The 20,000-nt window shown below is 40.3% G+C and overlaps 2 protein-coding genes and 1 long non-coding RNA gene across 6 annotated transcripts in view; 1 reads left to right on the top strand and 2 right to left on the bottom strand.

The window, feature by feature from the left end:
• LOC113808753 (myoneurin) overlaps nt 1-8,478 on the top strand; it is a 32,378-nt gene extending 23,900 nt beyond the window's left edge. For 2 of the 4 annotated variants that reach the window (XM_070128031.1, XM_070128030.1), the window contains exons 7-11: nt 539-556; nt 2,486-2,613; nt 4,511-4,673; nt 4,855-5,535; nt 5,965-8,478. In XM_070128031.1, coding sequence (XP_069984132.1) covers nt 539-556; nt 2,486-2,613; nt 4,511-4,673; nt 4,855-5,535; nt 5,965-6,441 — 1,467 coding nt within the window. In that variant the 3' untranslated portion in view covers nt 6,442-8,478. The remainder of the gene's footprint in view (nt 1-538; nt 557-2,485; nt 2,614-4,510; nt 4,674-4,854; nt 5,536-5,964) is intronic. The other 2 variants (XM_027360236.2, XM_027360235.2) reach the window with 1 other exon arrangement.
• Nucleotides 8,479-8,616: 138 nt separating this feature from the next.
• Nucleotides 8,617-20,000, bottom strand: part of LOC113808747 (echinoderm microtubule-associated protein-like 6) — a 38,462-nt gene continuing 27,078 nt past the window's right edge. Inside the window, exons 39-47 of the mRNA XM_070127671.1 lie at nt 16,596-16,874; nt 13,561-13,808; nt 13,193-13,424; nt 12,713-12,958; nt 12,119-12,222; nt 11,287-11,491; nt 10,615-10,817; nt 9,687-9,844; nt 8,617-9,274 (exon numbers count right to left, since the gene is read on the bottom strand). Coding sequence (XP_069983772.1) covers nt 9,061-9,274; nt 9,687-9,844; nt 10,615-10,817; nt 11,287-11,491; nt 12,119-12,222; nt 12,713-12,958; nt 13,193-13,424; nt 13,561-13,808; nt 16,596-16,874 — 1,889 coding nt within the window. The 3' untranslated portion in view covers nt 8,617-9,060. The remainder of the gene's footprint in view (nt 9,275-9,686; nt 9,845-10,614; nt 10,818-11,286; nt 11,492-12,118; nt 12,223-12,712; nt 12,959-13,192; nt 13,425-13,560; nt 13,809-16,595; nt 16,875-20,000) is intronic.
• Nucleotides 18,001-20,000, bottom strand: part of LOC138863593 (uncharacterized) — a 3,754-nt gene continuing 1,754 nt past the window's right edge. The window contains exon 2 of the long non-coding RNA XR_011398891.1: nt 18,001-18,292. This is a non-coding gene — a long non-coding RNA (uncharacterized lncRNA). The remainder of the gene's footprint in view (nt 18,293-20,000) is intronic.

Here is a 20,000-nt window from a genome sequence, read left to right as displayed (position 1 = left end):
ATGTCACCCTGTGTGTGTGAAATTTTTGCCTTGATGTCACCCAGTGTGAATAGGTTAAGCCGCTAGTGCTGGTATATTTTGAAGCCAAGAATAAAAGTTTGTTGGTGGCTTCAAAATGGGCGCATGGGGCTGTCCCAGAATCTGCCCGCTTCCCTGCCGCAGCTCACGATGGAATCAGAGCTCAAGCTCTGATCCAATTTTACACTGGTGGGATGTCCGGCAATGTTTATGTTTACAGGTGTCTCATATGTGAAACACCTGTTGTAAATGGGTTAGATAGGGTTAACCAGGCAGGTCTTATGAATTTAAGATAATTCTGAATTGGGTGAAGTTCCTGAACAATTTTTGAGGGCTATGTATTAGCTGTCGTATAACATATATCATTGTGCCCTTTTGAAGAGAGTATTGTATTAGTATAGATGGAAGTACAATGAGGATTATTGTAGATGTAGTTTTTATGGCATTCCAGGTAGTTCTGTCATGCATCCATATATTTGAATACTAGTTAAACCAATTTTTTGTTCTGATTTTTCCTTAGCTGTCAGAAGACGATGATGTAAGTACAAATTTCTTGGTAGTAATATACATTCATTTGATAATATTTATGTGTTAGCTTAGGATGTATTCACTGCAGCCTGTGGTTTTGTCTACAATTGTGTTTACAATTCCTAGCATTTGTAATTTTGTGTCATGTACACTATTAATTACATAAAAACTAGTAAATACGATTGGAAAGTAAAAATCATAGTTAGACTTCTTCCTCTTGAAAAGTGGATGGTGGGCTAACTGCTAGGGATGTATTACCTTTGATAAATGATTTTAAGATCTGACTCAAGATTTGAGTAATGGTAATTGCTCCTTTTCTAGTTAACATTTTCCTTAGTTTGCTATTATGTATCTCATGCAACATACTCATGTTACTGGCAGCTGTGATCAGAAAGTTTAGATTAATGTCAAGTTTTCTATTTCTTTTGAAAGAAGGCTTAGTGTTGGCCCCACAGATTTCCTACCCCTACATTGGTCACAGCTAATCAGTGATCATGATCTGAGGGTTAAGTGTGATTGAAACCCTTAGGGTTACAATGATTCATTCCCTCACTTTTAAGCTTCAGTTTTGCAATTGCCAAAAATAGATTGTGATAATCTTGATTTTAGCCTTATCTTATTCTTGAACTCGTAGTAGTTGTAGATATGAATAATATATGAGCACAAACACAGTAATGTGTACACAAAAATAGAAATGAAGATAGCCACAATAAGAAATGAAAATAAACGTAACATTTTGAACCCTTCTTGAGTTCCTCAGACAAATAATTACCCAAAATGAATGGTTAATTATTTGTCTGAAGAGGAACTTATTAAGACTTTGAAACACAATGTTTATTTTCTTTTCTTAATGTGGCTGTCTTCATTTTTATGAGTAATATGATGCTGTGGGAAAAGTGGTATAATTTCTTTGGTACTTGTTATTTACACTTGCTTTCATCTTATAACTGCAGCATGTCATTATTGTTCATATTTTTTCTACTGGACAATCATGATTGTATAGAGTATAATTGTTATATTATTATCATTATAATCATTATCATTGTTATGCAATTATTAGATTGTTAACAATGGTTACATGCACTGTGTGATATTGTTTAGTCATTTTTATTTATGCTTGGTTGGCTTTATGATTGCTTAGCCAATTACCTGTTTCCAAATTCTTTTGTTTTTTTACTACTGTTATTATTGATATTAATGTTATTATTTTTTATAGTATTGTTATTATTACATTGTTAACAATACTAATGATAATGACAAAAACCTATCAGAAAATTCAAGGTATAGCAAGATCAAGTAGACAGAGAAACTGGTGACAGAGTACTTGTGGAGCCCTGCGTGTAAACAATATTGATAGAATTAAAAACACTGGGTAATGCATTTATATGTGCCCATTTGGCATCAGTAGCTTAGCAATGACAACTGTTAAGGCGTAGACATCCTTTCCCACCATCAGAAGGTTAATGTTGGTTGACTGAGGTTTACTCTTACCTCTTTCTTTCCATTGGTCATCTAGATTTCCAGAATTCTTAAATGCAGTTGTAGTAATATTTTTTATAATGCTCACCTGTAAAATCAGGAGCATGTTTATGTTGACTTTCAGATGTATATAGTGGCACTGAAGGAAATTAATTGTGTTCCTAGAAATTTCAGGTGGTAAGCATTGTTAATCTTACCATTACCAAAGGTTTCAAAATGTTTATAAATTAGAATTTTGCAAGTAACATCCTAGTAGTAACTATTTTGAAAATACAACAATTCTAATAAGATTACTTAGCCTGATATCAGATGTCACTGATTTTTTATGGTACCATTTTTGAATCGTCAAATTGTAATTATACAAAAGCTGGATCTTATACCATGGTTATTCCACAGAAGATTGGTTATTGATTGGTTTTAGGGTAATTTTTACTTAACGACTCATACACTCTTCTTGCAGGTAATGGATTTCCCTACCACCCTTAAAGATAGAACTGCAAATTCAAAGAAGCCAGGAAGACGATCACAGCCAAGGACAGCGGAAGACGAGCCTGGGATTCCATGTGACGAGTGTGGCAAGGAATTTAGGTATGATGATAGTTCTTCAATCTATTTTCCAAAAGACTGTTTAGAGTGGTTTATCAAATTATATTATTTTATGATCTTTAGCAATATTTCTAGGCACTTATGTCAATAACTTTAACATTCCATGGTTATTCCTAGTTATTCCACACACAGTCATGTTTATTTTTATCAACAGTTACTAATTAATGGTTTACTTTATGACAGTTTAAAACTGTGAGTGAGAGAAAGTAATAAGGGGGACCTTGGTTTGAGAGAAACTTTGTGGTTGTTCAGGTGATTCATAATGGCTGGAAGTGGTATAGTTAAAGAATCTCAGTTTGCTTAGTATTTACATAAGAGTAGGTTACAGATAAGTAGCAAGATATATTGCTTGAATGAAAAAGTTTTGGTGCAAGTTTTTTTGTGTATTTCCCAATGATGAAAGATGCTAACACTTAGGAGAAAATGCTTGCACCATACCAAACTCACAAATGTTACATATGCACACAGAGTTTTGGTTCTCGTTATCATAGCAAATTTACTAATGCATAACCTAGTTATCTATTTAACCTATTGGATCTGGGTGCCTTGGTTTGGCTCTTGGATGAAAAAATGGGCTTTAGCTTTTACTTGCATGTGGCTGCAGCTTGTAGGCCTGGTCTTTGCAAACACAGTTTTTTTTTTTTTTTTTTTTTTTTTTTTTTCCGACCGATTTTTCTTGCCGATTTTGATGAAACTCACATTCTTTTATTTAGACCCTCCCCTGATCCCTGTGGTCGATTTTTTTTCGAAATTGGCCAGACAGTTTTTGAATTATTGTAAAAAAAAACTAAAAAATTGCGAAGCTCTCGGCTTGAAAATGGACAAAACGGCAAAAAGTTTTTAAAATCCAGAAAAAATATTGACAAATGTTTTTGAAAATACTTAAAAATTTGAAAAAGATCTGTAATCTAGTAGGCTTTGGCAATCCCATGATGCAATATTTCTGCTAAATACAAAAAAATAAAGGAGTTGCGACTAAATATGTGATATAGATATAGAGTATATATGGTATTTTTTAAAAGTACGGTCAATGGATAAGTGAGATTTATAATTTTTAAATTTCTTTCCAAAATCTTTTTTTTTTTTTTTGTAACTTCATTGTTTATTATCCAGATGATATGAAAATCGGTGGTGTAAATCGTAGTATATGTATATATAAAATATTTAAAAATCTTGAAAATCTGATCATAATTAAGGAACTTTGTTCTCGAGTGCAACAGCCCCTTTAAGCAGGAGTAAGTTCAGCATGTGGACATGGGGTTCTCCCAAGCATGGCTCATAGATAGGACACTCCACCCTAATTTAATATTCAAAATATTGCAGGAGTTAATCTACCTGCAAAAGCTTTGTGTACTCTGCAACAGTATCCCATGGCATGACATATGGCCCACAGCCAGATTTTTCATGATAGTACATTCCTATCACTTGCCCCATGGCCAATTTTTTTTTTCATGACAGGAAATCCACATCATTTGGATCTATTGGGTTAATATTGATTTTGTATACAATGTGATAACTTATAGATGTATGTATTTTTATGATCAATATATTATGTACAAAACTTCATGTAATGGATGTTTCCGTAATCAGTTGACAAAAAGAAAAAAAAAGTAAGTTATTGGGTTAGATAATAGAGTATACCACTCCTTATGGCATGCAATGGACATGGTAGGTATGGCAAAGCATTGGTTTGTTTACATAAATGCAAGTGGTTGGTAAAGAAAGGGTTAATGGTGAATGAACACAATGATTTACATTGGTGCCAAGGTACCATCTTGAATAACTGAAGTGAGTGAATGATTATTCCTGTGTATTTTTGAAATGTGTTATTTTGTATATTTCTGTCTTTATTTTATTTCATGTTTTTGTTTTTTTGCAGGTCTGTCACTACTCTTCGTGTACATATGAAATCTCACTTAGAAGTAAAGGACATTCCATGCCCATATTGTGATGAGACCTTCCCACAGCGTCATGTTCTTCATCAGCACCTTGTAAATGATCATGAAGAGTCAAGCAACCTTACTTGTCCAGTTTGTCAGAAGGTAAGAGATGGATTGTGGAGGTTTTAAATATCTTGACTGCTAGGGATGAAATCTTGTTTCTCAGAGTTCAAAGAGATCAGTGATGGAGTATTGTGGAAAATAATCAGATGCCTGTCTCACCTCAACAATGTTATTTTCATTATATACATGTCAGTAGTTAAGAAGTTTACTTTCTTTACAGGTGTTTACCCGGACTGATTCTCTGAAATCTCACATGGTTCGGATGCATGAGGAAGATGGTGGACTTAACTGTTACATATGTGGCAAGAATTTCCCAAGCCAAGGGCAACTGGAGATGCATGTGAGAGTTCACACTGGAGAGAGGCCTTTCAAATGTGATTATTGTAATAAAGGGTTTGTGCAGAAAGTGCATCTGCGGACACATCTGCGGACAATGCACAATATGCAGGAGATACAAAATACACCATGTCGGATATGTAATGCTATGTTAGATGGCAGGGCAGGCTTGAGAGATCATTACAGTTCAGTTCATGGTCTCACAAATAACCAGTACAAGTCGAGAGTAGCTAAGTTGCGAAAGGAAGGCAAAATCCCGGAGTTGCCACCTCCTGTAGTCAAGGAAGTGGATCCCTCTTTAAATTATTATAAAGTAAGTGTATCTGATCTAATACCAAGTCAGACCATGACAACATCATCCACAACTACTAAAACTTATACTAGAAAAAGTTCTGGGAGATTGCGAGAAGTTCGAAAGGGTTCCAATGCAGCATCCCGTAATTCAGCCAGTAGTACAACTATAACCGAAGCCCACTTCTTAAGTGCAGAAGTAAAGCAAGAAGGAGACGAGTCACCAAAACGAAGAGATCAAGAAGAATTAAGCATTGTGGAATCTGCCTTTAAGGTGAGAGTCTGGGTGTAAACTTTGAATTTCTTAACTATTATTATAATGTCATGGATATGAATGGTAGTCAAGAAAGGAAAAGGTTAGCTTCTTTGATTGATTTTTGAATATGTATCAGTGGTGATTTCTTCCTCTGTTTGTTTTTCTTTATTATTTACTTTTAAAAGAATTTCCAGTACTTATATTGAGCAAATAGATTTATGTGTGTTGATGTTTTAAAAGTATAGGATTAACTTAAAAAAGAAAGGAAAATGTCATTTAATGTTTTCAGTTTTGTTTTTGCAAAATAAAATAAATGTAACTTTGGTATTGTGAGTTAGAGAATTCCCCCCCCCCCCCCTCTATAATGCTTCTTATATATTTTGTTGAAAAGGTGTTACTATGCTACCTTATGTTGCACTAAGATTTCTTTTATGTATGTTTCCTCAGGTGGCAGAGCAGATGGATCAGTTAGGGAACAGTGTATCTGGTAGTACCACAATTCTTGTTGCTGGGGAAGATTCTGCAGCCACAGGTGTTTACTATGCCATCCCTGTGGTGATGGACAGCACGTCCACCACCACAGCCACAACAACAGCTCCTTCCTTCTTGACTGCAACTTCCATGAGTTCCCATCAGGCTGCCTCAGGAGAAAATGTGACAAGCACCATGACCTCCAATGGGACAGCTATGGTTTCCACCTCCTCAACAGGAGGCCAAGCCCTTCAGCAGGTTCATTTGGCTCAGGAAGAAATAGATGAAGAGTATGCCCAGTTTGCTGCAGAACATTCTCATATTGGTAGTGAAGAGTTCAGTCCAGACAGTCTTGGTGGGAAGGGATCCATTGTCAAGGCAGAGCCATTGCAGCTCTTTACAGACCCCAGTGATCCTTCACAGGCAGAAACTGTGGAGATGTTTACAATGTGAATATTAAGAAGGGAATGCATTTACAATATAGGGGAATCTTTTTTGTTATTTATTTGTCTTGTCATTTTCAATCTGCTGTACAACAGTTGTCCGTTAACGATGAATTATTGTGTGATTGAATTTGCCATATCAGATACTTGGCCTAGAGAGGTTGTTCAAATTAGGTTATTAAATATATAGGTGAAAGTATCATAGGATTTAGAGGTTTCTAAATCTGCATATTATAATAGAATTTTTTCCCCTGCCTCCTCTTGCTTGCCACCAAAGATGTGCTAAAGTTTTGTATAGTTAACTTGTGGTTTTAGTCATTACACTTAGTATTTTCTTTGATCTACACCATCATCTCTTTTCCTTTTAATTATTTTTATAATAATTCTGTTTTAGTGTAAATTTGGACCACTCCTGGATTTGGACAGATTCTTTTGCCTTGACTTATCCAATTAGTTGGTGATAGAACATTCCCCACCAGATTTTGTAAATAGATTTGTACATTGTTGTAGGTCAGTGCCAGATAATGTCTCATACTGTTTGAGGAATGAATGTTTGGACAAGCCAGACTTTACTAGTCTAATATTATTGAAAGATTATACACTGAATTTGATTGATTTGTGTGAAAAAGAATGTAGCTCCTCTGCAGAGATAAAAGTATCAGCCTTGTATGGAAATGAAATGTTAGTGATATTGGGCCTAGGTTCATTTTGCATAATTCTTGCATTGCCTTCCCAATCCCACATTGGCTATTAGGTAGATTGAAGAGTACACGTAGGAAATAACTGGAATATGGCTGTCAGTAAGAGGTAAAGTACAAGATTTTAATATTCTGACATTGCCATTGCCAAATCCAATGCGTGGCCTACCAGTGAACTCTAGAAATACAACCATAAAATTGAAGAAGAGGTGACAGATCTGTGTAGTATTTATTGACCATATGCTACTCTGTATATATAGAATTTAGTTGGTTAACTCATTGTTTTGAAGTTAAAAATTAGATTTTGATTTTGAATCCACTATTGTGGCTGTATATTTGTATCTCGGATAGTCTACCATGGTAATATCATTTTCACTATGTTTGTCACCTCAAGCCCTTTTAAGTCATTCAGTGTTATTGTGGTTATATGAGAAGAATAGTAGAAACTTAAGGTGCATCTGAGAAGTCTGCTGTCAGCTATGGTGAACATGAAATTGTTCAAGTTTATGTTTGCAAAAGAAATGCCAGATGAGCACAAAAGATGATTTGTTCCACCAAGACCTTTTGTTTGCCTTAGGAGGAATCTTCTATTTGTCAGAGGGAAGGGAATGCCTTTTGTGTAATAAAGTGTCATGGGCAGAAAGTTAGGACCGACAACTGTGCTGGAACCTGGAGATTTCTCGTTTGTACTCTTACTAGGCCCATTTGGCCAATGCAAGGCTTTAGCATAGCATTTTATTTTTACTTTTTATTTACATATATTTTTTTCTAAAGTAATATACTAGAGTTTTAGTTTAAAGAAGAATATTTCTTATGATGGTAGTAGAAACCTAACAGAAAATGTTATGTCTGAGCTCTTGCTAGTATGGGAGTAACTCATCCTACCATGTTAGGGTAGGATTTCCAGTAGAACATACAGTATATTTTTATGATGTAGTTTCCACACCATTGAATTACCTGTTTCTTCAGGTAGTATTTATGCATGTAAATTATTTAAAGTTTAGTACTTGAAATCGTAGTTCTTGTACTGTTATCTCAGTTTATTGTGTTCACCAGGCATGTGAACACAAGTGAGTTCACTGTATTATCAGAATTGTGAGGAGTTACAAGTACTTAAGAAGTGACATCACAAACATTGTGTATGGTATTTTCATATTTTCCCATGTAACTTATCAATGGTAAGCACCTCTAAGAAGTCACTGCTTGTAAGTTGTTGGCAAAGGAAAAGGGAAAGAAATCTAAGACAAAATAATTATTTTATAACTGACCAACTCAATTACAAGTTTGTTTATTTGCCTTTACCAAAAAATGGTGTACTCGAAAGCCTGAAATAAATACAACCAATACAGTGTTTTTAGTTTTGTTTATATACTTTAAAGCACTAGGTGTGAACATATAACAAAGTATAAGTGCAACCATGATATTTACATTTGCGTAAAAGCTCTGACATGTTACCACGTGAACAAGTAAAAATATTACTCTAAAGTTTATTACAGTTAAAAAGAATCTTTATTGAACCCAGAATCAAATTTAAAAGCTTCTTTATTGAACCCAGAATCATATTTAAAAGCAACTTTATTGAACCCAGAATCAAATTTAAAAGCATCTTTATTGAACCCAGTATCAAATTTAAAAGCATCTTTATTGAACTCAAAATCAAATTAAAAAGCAACTTTATTGAACCCAGTATCAAATTTGAAAGCATCTTTATTGAACTCAGAATCAAATTTAAACGCATCTTTATTGATCCCAGTATCAAATTTAAAAGCATCTTTATTGACCTCAGATTCAAATTTAAACGCATCTTTATTGATCCCAGTATCAAATTTAAAAGCATCTTTATTGAACCCAGTATCAAATTTAAAAGCATCTTCCCAAAACCCAGAATAATTTTATTTGGGAAAGCAGCACAAGTAAGGATCATGCGCCATTTAACCGTACTCGATCGTGGTGAACTTTCCCGATTTGAGGTCGAGGACAATAAAAGGTTGCTTCATTCGTGCGCCGAGGATCAGGATTTCTGCCCCGAGGCGAGCCGAAGTAGGAATCCAGTCCTCGGACGGAGCCTCAATCAGCGAATCCGAAAAGAACGTCAGTTTGGGAGTGTCTGTTGTGTAGCATCGGACCACGACGGCGGATTCGAGTCTAGAATGGAATACGAATTATAGTTTGGTAGATGGCATGATTATGGGAAGACATATAAAAGCCGATACTTGACTAAGGGAAGACATTAAAGCTAATCTTATTATTAATATTATTATGGGGTGGATCTGGACATGGTCTAATTTAGATTTGGGTATCATAGGGGCTTCGTTCTACTATACTGTAAAACATCAAAATGGAAGGATAAATGACAGGTGAAGCTAAGTTGAGGAAGAATAATTACTCTTAAAATGTGAAATATTCATAGATGCCTGTTATATATAACTGAATTACGTATAACAAAATTTATACTCGTGAGTAATATGCAATAAATTTGCACAAATCAGATTTGGTGATTAAATATATCAACTAGGTACGAGCATCTATCAAAACAAACTATAAAAATGCTCCATACCTGCAAGCCGTGAAGATGACCCCCTGGCCGGCCGCGATGGCCAAGCGGACAGGAACCAGCGTCGGGGGATCGTCGGGCGGCGAGACGTAGCGGGTGGCGACGCGGCCCGTCCACTCCACCACACTCCCGTCGCTCGTCCCCACGTACACGCGCCCGCTCTGAATCAAAAACGGAAAGACGCGAGGCGTTCTAGGGAGCTTATATATATATATCTGTGTGTGTGTGTGTGTTTTGTATGTGCGTGCGTGCGTGCGTGTGTGTGTGTGTGTGTGTGTGTGTGTGTGTGTGTGTGTGTGTGTGTGTGTGTGTGTGTGTGTGTGTGTGTGTGTGTGTGTGTGTGTGTGTGTGTGTGTGTGTGTGTGTGTGTGTGTGTGTGTGTGTTTGTGTGTGTGTGTGTGTGTGTGTGTGTGTACATATACGAGTATATATACACACATTTTTTCTCTTTTACATCCCTCTGATAAGTCTATATTCAATTACAAATGAACTTTATAGATATACATGAATTCAAATATTTACATTCACAGGGGGATAAGCACATACAATCGTCCATACACATACGAGAAGAAGAGAGGGACACAGAAAAAATAATTAAAAATTTATGATTATGCTCGTTCCCCCTCCCCGTCTGGCTATGTCCTTCGATATCTCCCCCTCACTCCCTCCCCTCTCTTCCGGTCTTTCCTTACTTTCATTCTATCTCCATTCCTACGTACCTACCTACCCAACACCCACCTTCGTTCCTTTCCTTCCTTCCTTCCTACTTTCCTCCCTCACTCCCTCATTTCCTTCCTTCCTTCCTTTCTCCCTCCCTTCCTCTCTTCCTCCCTCACTCCCTCATTTCCTTCCTTCCTTCCTTTCTCCCTCCCTTCCTCTCTTCCTTCCTCCTCTAATTTCCTCACTAACTCGCTAGAACCAGAGTACTAACAGGCGAGACCCCGAGGCCGTTGAACGCCGCCCCATCCGGCAGGAAGTCTGGGGGCGCCTGGCCGCGCGTGGTGACGAGGGAGTTCCCGACGAGATCGAGGAACAGGATGGCCCTGGGCGTGAGCGCTGCCAACGTGGCCTCTCCGCTGTGCATCAGAGACGTCGCCATCCCGACCTTCAGTTCAGTGGATGCGATATGGGCGCCTGAAAACACGTGAATCATCGTTTTTTTTGTCACATTGAAATTTCCCTTACGTTTTAGATAAAAATGTGTAATTATTAGTAACAATTAGGTATCCAGTATAGTAAGTGCCGCAGTGATCAGTGATTATTTCAACATAATTCTAACACTATCAAGAGTAATGTAAGCAGATATATACGTATAGCTGCTTCAGAAAGATCCCATACCCCTTGTGCCCTGGCGAGGTCTTAAACAGCCCCTAATATGCATATTTCCTGCCATCATGTCTACCATAAGTCTCCGCCAATTACTCCCGTCGGTACTTTCTGAATGGCCGCCTAGTTATATTATGTCGGTGAGAAATCTTGACAGGAAGAAGAACAAGGTGTATCTGAATTTCTTGAGGCAGCAGTACCTTTTTTATTGTCTAGTTAAACACAATTATTCTCGTAGCCCTTCTTGTCCAGATTCCATCGGATTTCACTTCCATACCTTTCATCCAGCTGAAAATATGAACAACGGAGGCGTCGGCGAGGGAGGCGAGGAACCTGCCGCTCGGGGAGAAGCTAAGGGAGGTGACGACACTCTCGAGGCCTCCGCGCAGCACCCCCACGTTGGCGCCGTCGAGAGGCCGCCACACGTGAATGAGGGCGGCCTCGGTGTCGGCAGCCGCGCCCTCCTCGCTCTCCACGGCTAACTGGATTCGGGAAAAAAACGCCGTCAACAAATAGACATGCGATTCCGATTTATGTGTGCATAACGTCTTCCGTTGGAATGGGTGAGAGTGGGAGAGAAAGAAAGAAAGACAGAAAAGAGTGAGAGACGAGAAGGAAAGATTGAGAAAAAGAAAGATAGAGAGAAGAGAAAAATAAGAGGGAAAGAAAGAGAAAACCGAGGGAGAGAAGAGAAAAGTTAGGAGCGTGGAAAGAGAGAGAGAGACCGAGAGCAACGTTTTTCGTTTATGGCGCCGAAACCCATTTATGTGATATCAAAGAAAGGAAAAAGTCTCCTGCGGTAATATACGTGTATATCTCAACTTCACATCAATGTTTTTTTTTGAAGATATTCGGACGGTTGTTGTTGAGTTAATCAGAACGGAACAGGAGAATAGTTATCGAAAAAAAATTGATATTGAGTGTCCTGAAAGCGAATGAAATATCCAAAAAATAATAGTCAATCGCATGTCCTGAGGCAGTGTCACTATACACAATGCTTGTAGTGAATAATACGGAATATGAATAATGTATACAATTTAGGTCGCATAAACATACAAAGGGGAAAAACGAAGGGAAATGAGGAAAATACGAAGTAAGACTGTACGTACCTGCGCTGTGGCAACCATAACTGGTTCGGTCTTAGATATGGCCAAGGTAGTAATATGTGTCTCGTGTTCTTTGTAGCCTATGCCCTGGCTCGTGATTTCACCGCCTGCGGGGAAGGAAATGTATGGATTATGAACAATAAACACGCACACACACACACACACACACACACACACACACACACACACACACACACACATATATATATATATATATATATATATATATATATATATATATGAATAAATGGATATATTAACATCTATTCCTATATGTATCCAGGGGTGTCTGGATGTATTAATGTATTTGTTTGTCTGGCTGTCTCTCTATGTCTCTATCTCCCTACCAACCTAGTGTGTGTGTGTGTATGTGTGTGTGAGAGAGAGAGAGGGAGAGAGAGAGAGAGAGAGAGAGAGAGAGAGAGAGAGAGAGAGAGAGAGAGAGAGAGAGAGAGAGAGAGAGAGAGAGAGAGAGAGAGAGAGAGAGAGACTAATAAACTCATCTATCTGCCTTCTGTCCATCTACACATACACAGTATGAATTAGACCAGAGAGCGAAATCCCCAAACCACGGAACCGCAAACCATTTTCTCGCACCTTCTAACTCGAGCTTTCCCACCACGCATTCGTTGCAGTAGAACACAGTCTTATCATCCGCGGTCAAGGTCGGGATGGATCTCAGCCTCTCCAGGTGTTTCTTGATGCCCTTCGCGGTTCTTGGGGCGCGCTTCGGGCCGCCCTTCTTGCCGATGCTATCCTTCGCGGAGTCATGGACACCCGTGGAGGGAGTGAGCACAGCCGTCGCCTCCAGTCCGGCTGCCTCTAAATCCGTCATGGTAATCTCTGCACAGGATGGAATGAAGAGAAGGGGGATTCAATGACACAGTAGCTGAATGACTGAGCAAAACCGCATTGATAAAAAGCAGAAAACTAGACTACAAACAAAATTCTCTTGAACTTCACATTTACATCTGTTGCTTCCCCTTTCGATAATCTGTTTTTGTATACAATGTTTTTTTCTGCTAATAGGGTAGTTGCATCATTGGTACGAAAGTCCATAAAATCGTTCAGCATTACCTTCTTCAGGCAAATCACTGAATGCATGAGCAGGCAGCTTCATCATCGATTCCTCCCCGTCCTTCTGCTCGTCGTTCTGGTCCTCCGTGAATTCAACCTTCCTCACATGCCACACGATGACGGCTGTGTCCGCGCCGCCAGTCGTCACTATCTTCGAGTCGTCGTAGGTCCACCTGACGTTGGTCACGTGGGCGCTGTGGCCCTTGTACTGGCGGTGCTTCTTGAACCCGCCCTGGCGACAAGGTAGCAGTGACGACAAAATAAAATACATTGAGAAGATAATACATAGTAAATAGTCTAATCACAAGAATAAACAGGACCAGACTTCACAAACCATTAACACAAAAAAATCTTTCGTCAGAGCTTACCCGGCATGGATACCTAAACAATCTAACGAGGCCTTCATCGTCGCATGCCGTGACCACCAAAGGGAGGTCGTTGGCTGTTGCGATGGCGTTTATGTCCGTGAGGTCCATGGACTTTGCCCAAATTCCCTCGACCGTCTCATCCAGGACGCAGGTAAGTGGGGTCGACCAGTCCAGGAAGCGACTAGTGGCGTCTGGTATCAGCTGGCGGTTGCCGTGCGGAGCCTCGAAGAAGAGTTGCTCGCCCGCCCCTGCAGAGAGATGGCAATGATAGTAAGAGGGAAAGACATGTTATTAATCAACTTAAACAAAGAGCCTGAACTCATAAGTTACAAAACATGCAAATGAATGGCCGAATGAATACATACTATACAGGCCCACGACTACTTTTGATTCGCTATTAAAACGCCTCTAACCAGCCGAGTTTGTGATGCATTTTGTTTGTGCCTAAACATGCTGGCACATATTACTTCACTAATAAGCTCTTTAAAGCACAGCGTTCGTCTAAGCTACAGATAGTAAAGAGAATGGGTGTGCATATGCATGCGTATGGGGGGGGGGGGGTGAGCTCAAGGGCTGTGAAAACAGACCGACCAAAAAGGAGTATCACCCTTCTCCGATAAAAAAAAGATACAACAGATCACCTCTCAGACCCTTCTCTAACACCCTACCATATTCTCAGTGGTACCGACACCTCCAAATACTCTTGTTGAGTTCATGGCCCCTGCAGCCGTCTACTGATTTCCTGGTCTGACAGCCCAGAGACAGGGGACTGCACTACCAAAATATGTAAAGCTATCTGTCTTCGACGTCCTCACTGCAAGAATGTATCGACTGAATGGGTTCTCCTAATAGGCCCCGCAAGAATCCTGGATCTTGATTATGGTCTAGGAGACCAAAGTGTTGGTGCGAGGGCATAGCCTCACTCATGAGTTAAAAGGGACTGCTCCAGTCTTTTGTGCCTTAGTACGTGGTCGTGGTTTCGTTTCAGAAGAATGTGGGCGAAAACCTTGCCTGGGATACTGAGCAGTGGGATGCCATGATAGTTACTATAGTCTCAACGACCCCCTTTCCCCTTCCAAACCCCTCAACAAATCCGGAGAAATGGAACCGGACTGCCAGATGGCAGCCAGGACAATATGCAAGCCCCGTGTCATAGGTTCACCCCTAGCCTTTAGCAGTCTAGCAGGGATATCGCATCTGCCTGCAGCTTTCTCACCTTTCAGCCTAGAGATCGCCTACCAAACCTCATTTAGGGTAGGAGGTTCCTCACTGACGGATGGGTCAGGCACAGGGATTGCGATACCGCTTGCATCCAGACTAATTACCCAGCCCATCACTCACGGACCCCAATATTGTCTAAGATGATCCTCTGAGCGGACTTCAGTCATCTGCGAAGAGGGCTTGGAGGTCAGTTTTCTCGGGGCTTGGTAGGCAGGTCGAAGGTAAATTACTCAGAAATAGCTTTCAAACTCATCAACAAGCTTCCTGATGAACTGTTCCTTATCCCTTTTCAGCAGTGTCTGAGCCCCGTGACCAAGGAATGGCGCAAGTCCCCATTGCTATACTTGTATGTATGTGTGCCTGTATGTGCAAGTATATATGTAGGTATGCATGCATGGGTGTTTTTGTGTGTGTGTATGTAAATGTATATATGAGAGTGACTGGTGTGCGCGAGTGTATAGGTTTATAGATATTTGTGAATATGCATGTTTATATGTGTACATAGGTGTGAAGGTACAAATGCGCATCTATGCATGTATATAGGCATATGTGTATGTGTATGTGAATTTAATGGATGATGCATGTACGCACACGCGTATATATATATGTGTATTTATAAGTGCATGTGATATAAGTGTATATATATATATATATATATATATATATATATATATATATATATATATATATATATATATATGTATATATGTACATACACACATATGTAGGTGGATATATTTGTGTATAGATACGCGTGTATATGTATGCGTATATTGTACGGGAATGTGCATATTTATAAATGCAATTTGCAAGTGTAAACCCACACGCATATTCGTTTATAAAATACATCATGCTTACAGGAGTATACGCTGATGTAGTGAATAAATTCGCGTATTGCTTCTCTTAAGTCAGTGCTAGACATATTCAGCCACACAAGAGGAACCTACTTGCACTAGCTAAATGATTCCCCGCCAATATAGACCTAAACCAGCAGGTGAGTGGCACTCGGCTCTCTCCCTCACAATGTATCCAATGCTAAAGCAATGGCCCTCATTCCCCTCAGGCGAAGAGGCCCCTGGTCACGGCGACGATCAGAAATCTCTCTGGAGCAGAGAGAGCTAAAGATCCCGGCCGGACCCAGGTCACCAAAAGACTGACGGTGGGGACGGAATCCGACCTATTAGCATTGCATTAGGAACTTTCATTCACCTCACGGGATGTTGTAGGACTCCATGAAGTTAGAAGACTAGAGGATATAAACAGAGCAATCAAAGACATGAAGAAAGAGAAGACACTAGAAGATGGTATTAGTATGAACTTTCTCATAAATGCAGGAGAAACTTCAGGAGTGACACTATCAAATCTTTTAAACCAATGTCACATCAACGGTAAAATTCCGAAAGCTTGGAAAGATGCAATAATTATTTGATTAGACCAAAAAAGGATACAGAGGGTCTAAAGAATTGCACACGCATAAGCCTCTCACCAGTTACCTACAAGCTGTTCACGAGAGTCATCCCAGAGTTGGACCAGTGACAAGGTGGCGAGACGAGATAACGAAATACGGAAGCCAAGATTGGAAACAGAACGCAAGACTCCAAAAAATGTAAAAGAATAGGAAAGTCCTACGTCCTGCAGTGGAATGGTACAAACTGATTCCTATATATTTGCGTGTGTGTGCTAAATTCTACATAAAATCCAATACCATATTAAGACTAAAGAAAAACAAAATGCCATCCCAGTTTCCTCTCCACGGCCAGTCAGCTCCAAACAGCGCATTCGTACGGTCACAGTAGCAGATGCACGAGACCCACCCGTATTGGCCTGAATGAGCCTCGAGTCCTTGTGCCAGGTGAGGTGCGTGATCCACGACGAGGCTCCCCGGCACACCCCAACCCTCCGCAAGCCCGTCCCCTCCTTGCTCACGGTGTCCCCGTCCGTGTCTACGACGTACAGGTCCACAAGGCACTCGTGGGATCCTACGGCGAGGAAGCGACCGTCAGGAGAGAACTTGACTTCCGAGATGCCCTCAGAGCGGTGCTGGGCCCCGCCGTGCTTCTCCAGGCTCGGGTACAGGTAGAGGGCCACGCTTCCTTGGGGGGAGAGAAAGGGGTGTTTGTTGGCATCTTCCTCTTAAGAAAATAAATGAATGCAATAGGTATATCATCACTGTTGTTTAGGAATGAGAGAGAGAGAGAGAGAGAGAGAGAGAGAGAGAGAGAGAGAGAGAGAGAGAGAGAGAGAGAGAGAGAGAGAGAGAGAGAGAGAGAGAGAGAGAGAGAGGCAGAAAGTGAGATAGATAGAAAGAGAGAGATAGAAAGAGAGAGATAGAAAGAGAGAGATAGAAAGAGAGAGAGAGAGAGAGAGAGAGAGAGGGGAAGAGGGAGAGAGAGAGAGAGAGAGAGAGAGAGAGAGAGAGAGAGAGAGAGAGGGAGGGAGGGAGGGAGGGAGAGAGAGAGAGAGAGAGAGAGAGAGAGAGAGAGAGAGAGAGAGAGAGAGAGAGAGAGAGAGAGAGAGAGAGAGAGAGAGAGAGAGAGAGAGAGAGAGAGAGAAAGAGAGAGAGAGAGAGAGAGAGAGAGAGAGAGAGAGAGAGAGAGAGAGAGAGAGAGAGAGAGAGAGAGAGAGAGAGAGAGAGAAAGAGAGAGATAGGAAGAGAGAAAGATATAGGAAAAGATAAAGAGATAGAAATAGATAGAAAGAGAGAAAGAGATAGAAAGAGAGAGATATAGAAATAGATACAGATAGAGATAGATAGATAGATAAATAGATAGAGAAAGAAAGAGAGATAGCGAAAAAAAGAGAGAGAGCGAAAAAAAGAGAGAGAGCGAAAAAAAGAGAGAGACAGAAAGAAAGAGAGATAGAAAGAAAGAGAGATAGAAAGAGAGATAGGAAGAAAGAGATATAGAAAGAAAGAGAGATAGAAAGAGATAGAAAGAGAGAGAGATAGAAAGATATATATATATATATATATATATATATATATATATATATATATATATATATATATATATATATAGAGAGAGAGAGAGAGAGAGAGAGAGAGAGAGAGAGAGAGAGACAGAGACAGAGACAGAGACAGAGACAGAGAGAGAGAGAGAGAGAGAGAGAGAGAGAGAGAGAGAGAGAGAGAGAGAGAGAGAGAGAGAGAGAGAGAGAGAGAGAGAGAGAGAGTGTCAGGGGTTTTGTGTTGCCCTGATTTGGTGGGTTATGGAGACACTATTCTGGTTCAGCTGTTTATTGATAGGAGGTGGCTGGAAGGTAGCGTGGCGCGGGTTGTTGTGGGCAAGGAAGCCCAAGAGGGGCGCCGAGCGGGCGCGCGTGGGGGAGCGCCCCCAAGGAGAGGTGTGGTCAGGGCCGTGGGCCCCGGTCAAGTGTGCTGGGTCAACTGTGCTGTAGGTTTCGAGCGCTGGTCGCGGGTCCCTAGCAGTGGAGACGCGGAAAGGAAACCCTTGTTCCTCAGATCGCTCGGCATACGCTACTAACCGTCGCCCCCGACGGGATGAATCTGGCTCTGAAAAAAGCACACCAGAGGCAGAGACAGGGCGAGAGACAGGAGGGCAAACGGGGGGGGGGGGGGGGGGGGGTTGTGTTATAGCAGGGGCCGTGATCAAGATAATATAATCAAGATATATCAGATTGCAAAGATTGTTATTACAAATATTTTCATGAATTTTCAATTTTTAAGATATTTTTTTCAATAATTCACTGTCCAAAGATAGACAGAGGAACATGCTTAGGGAGACAATTACAATAGTCCGCGAAGACTTGCTTGAGTTGCAATTGTCTCAGATAGCAGGAAATGAAAATCTACTAGAGATTAGCATTGTGCAAAACTACAAAGGAAGCAAAGGGTGTCGCAGTCCGCAAGGACTTGTCTTGAACGACGAACTTCCTTGGAAAAAAAAGAAAAAAAATGCAACAATGCAGAGTTCAGAAGTGTGCAGTGCAATAATGCGTACGCTATACGTCTGACTAATAGTGGTTGTATTTCATTTCATTGAAGTTGTCTATCACACGTCACCAACAGCAATTTGAGGCAAAGCAATAATGAAAACAGGTAATGCAGTCCTCATACTTCGGGAGCGACTCATTACATCAAAATATACTTCCTCAAGACAACATTTGCACGGAAAAACGTAATGCAAGATAAGAATACACGGTTGGCGCAAGTCGGTTATCTTCCGGAGACAGTACGCATGTAATTCTTGTGCAATTAACGGGTTTCTGCGGGACGATGTGCGCATGTGGCTGCGTGAGTGCGTAGACGAGTTGATTAATTTAATGGGTGGGAGTTATGGAATGAGTAGTCAGAGTATAGCACACGAGAAGAAAATAGAATGTTGATAGATATATTTTAGTTTTTAGAGTCATTAGTAATGTGTTAAAGTAAGGGCGAGAGTGAGTAAAAAAGGAATAGGATGGCGTGGAAGTTGGAAGAAATAAGCGAAGGGGAGGAGGAGTGGGTGGGTGGGAGGCTAAGGATAGGATGGGGTGGGGTTTAAAAGAGGTATGGGTGAGGATGGGGGGTGGGGTTAGGTATGTTAGGTTGGGGTGGCAATGTGGATAGCGCTTAATGGAAATAGTCGCCGATCTGACTATACGAAAAAAAAACATTCACACTAATAACAATGAACTTACGTTAATTTCAATATTAATCAACTACTATGCGAAATCATAAAAATGGTACTTTAATTAGTACGTAAAATGAATGAAATGGTGACTGGTTTGGGTCAGCTTCCCTGAGACAACTGACCCGAAAGACAACCCTCGTGGTTGTAAATTGTACTTAAACTTAAGATAGATTCCCCGAGGAATAGTGATGATGGGCCCAACCGTAGAAGGGATATCATCGAACGAACTCATACGTAGAACGCAAATTGGGCATCCCGTCTTGTTGGGAAATACCAGCGATAATCTCTCACGTATAGTCGTATAAGAAGGCGCGTGGCGCTGAGATCGCCTGGGCGATAGGTGTGCTGCGTGGCACAAGAACAACTTAACATTAATTACCTAAACCTAATTACATGTCCATACCCAGCTGTGGGTCGTCACCAAGGACCATGTAATAATGATGAGGTGAGGTTCGTGATCAAGATAATCGAAAATCGCGAACAATATGAAATCGTAGTAGCTGTTTAATATAATTAATCTCTAACACGGAGATCACTAAATAAGATATAAATACAAATAGCTTGAATGTATTTTGGGTCGAGCAGAGT

This window comes from Penaeus vannamei, chromosome 12 (assembly GCF_042767895.1).
Source record: "Penaeus vannamei isolate JL-2024 chromosome 12, ASM4276789v1, whole genome shotgun sequence".
NCBI lineage: Eukaryota > Metazoa > Arthropoda > Malacostraca > Decapoda > Penaeidae > Penaeus > Penaeus vannamei.
The sequence above is the reverse complement of the archived record's forward strand: the minus strand, read 5'-3'. Positions and strand labels throughout refer to the sequence as shown.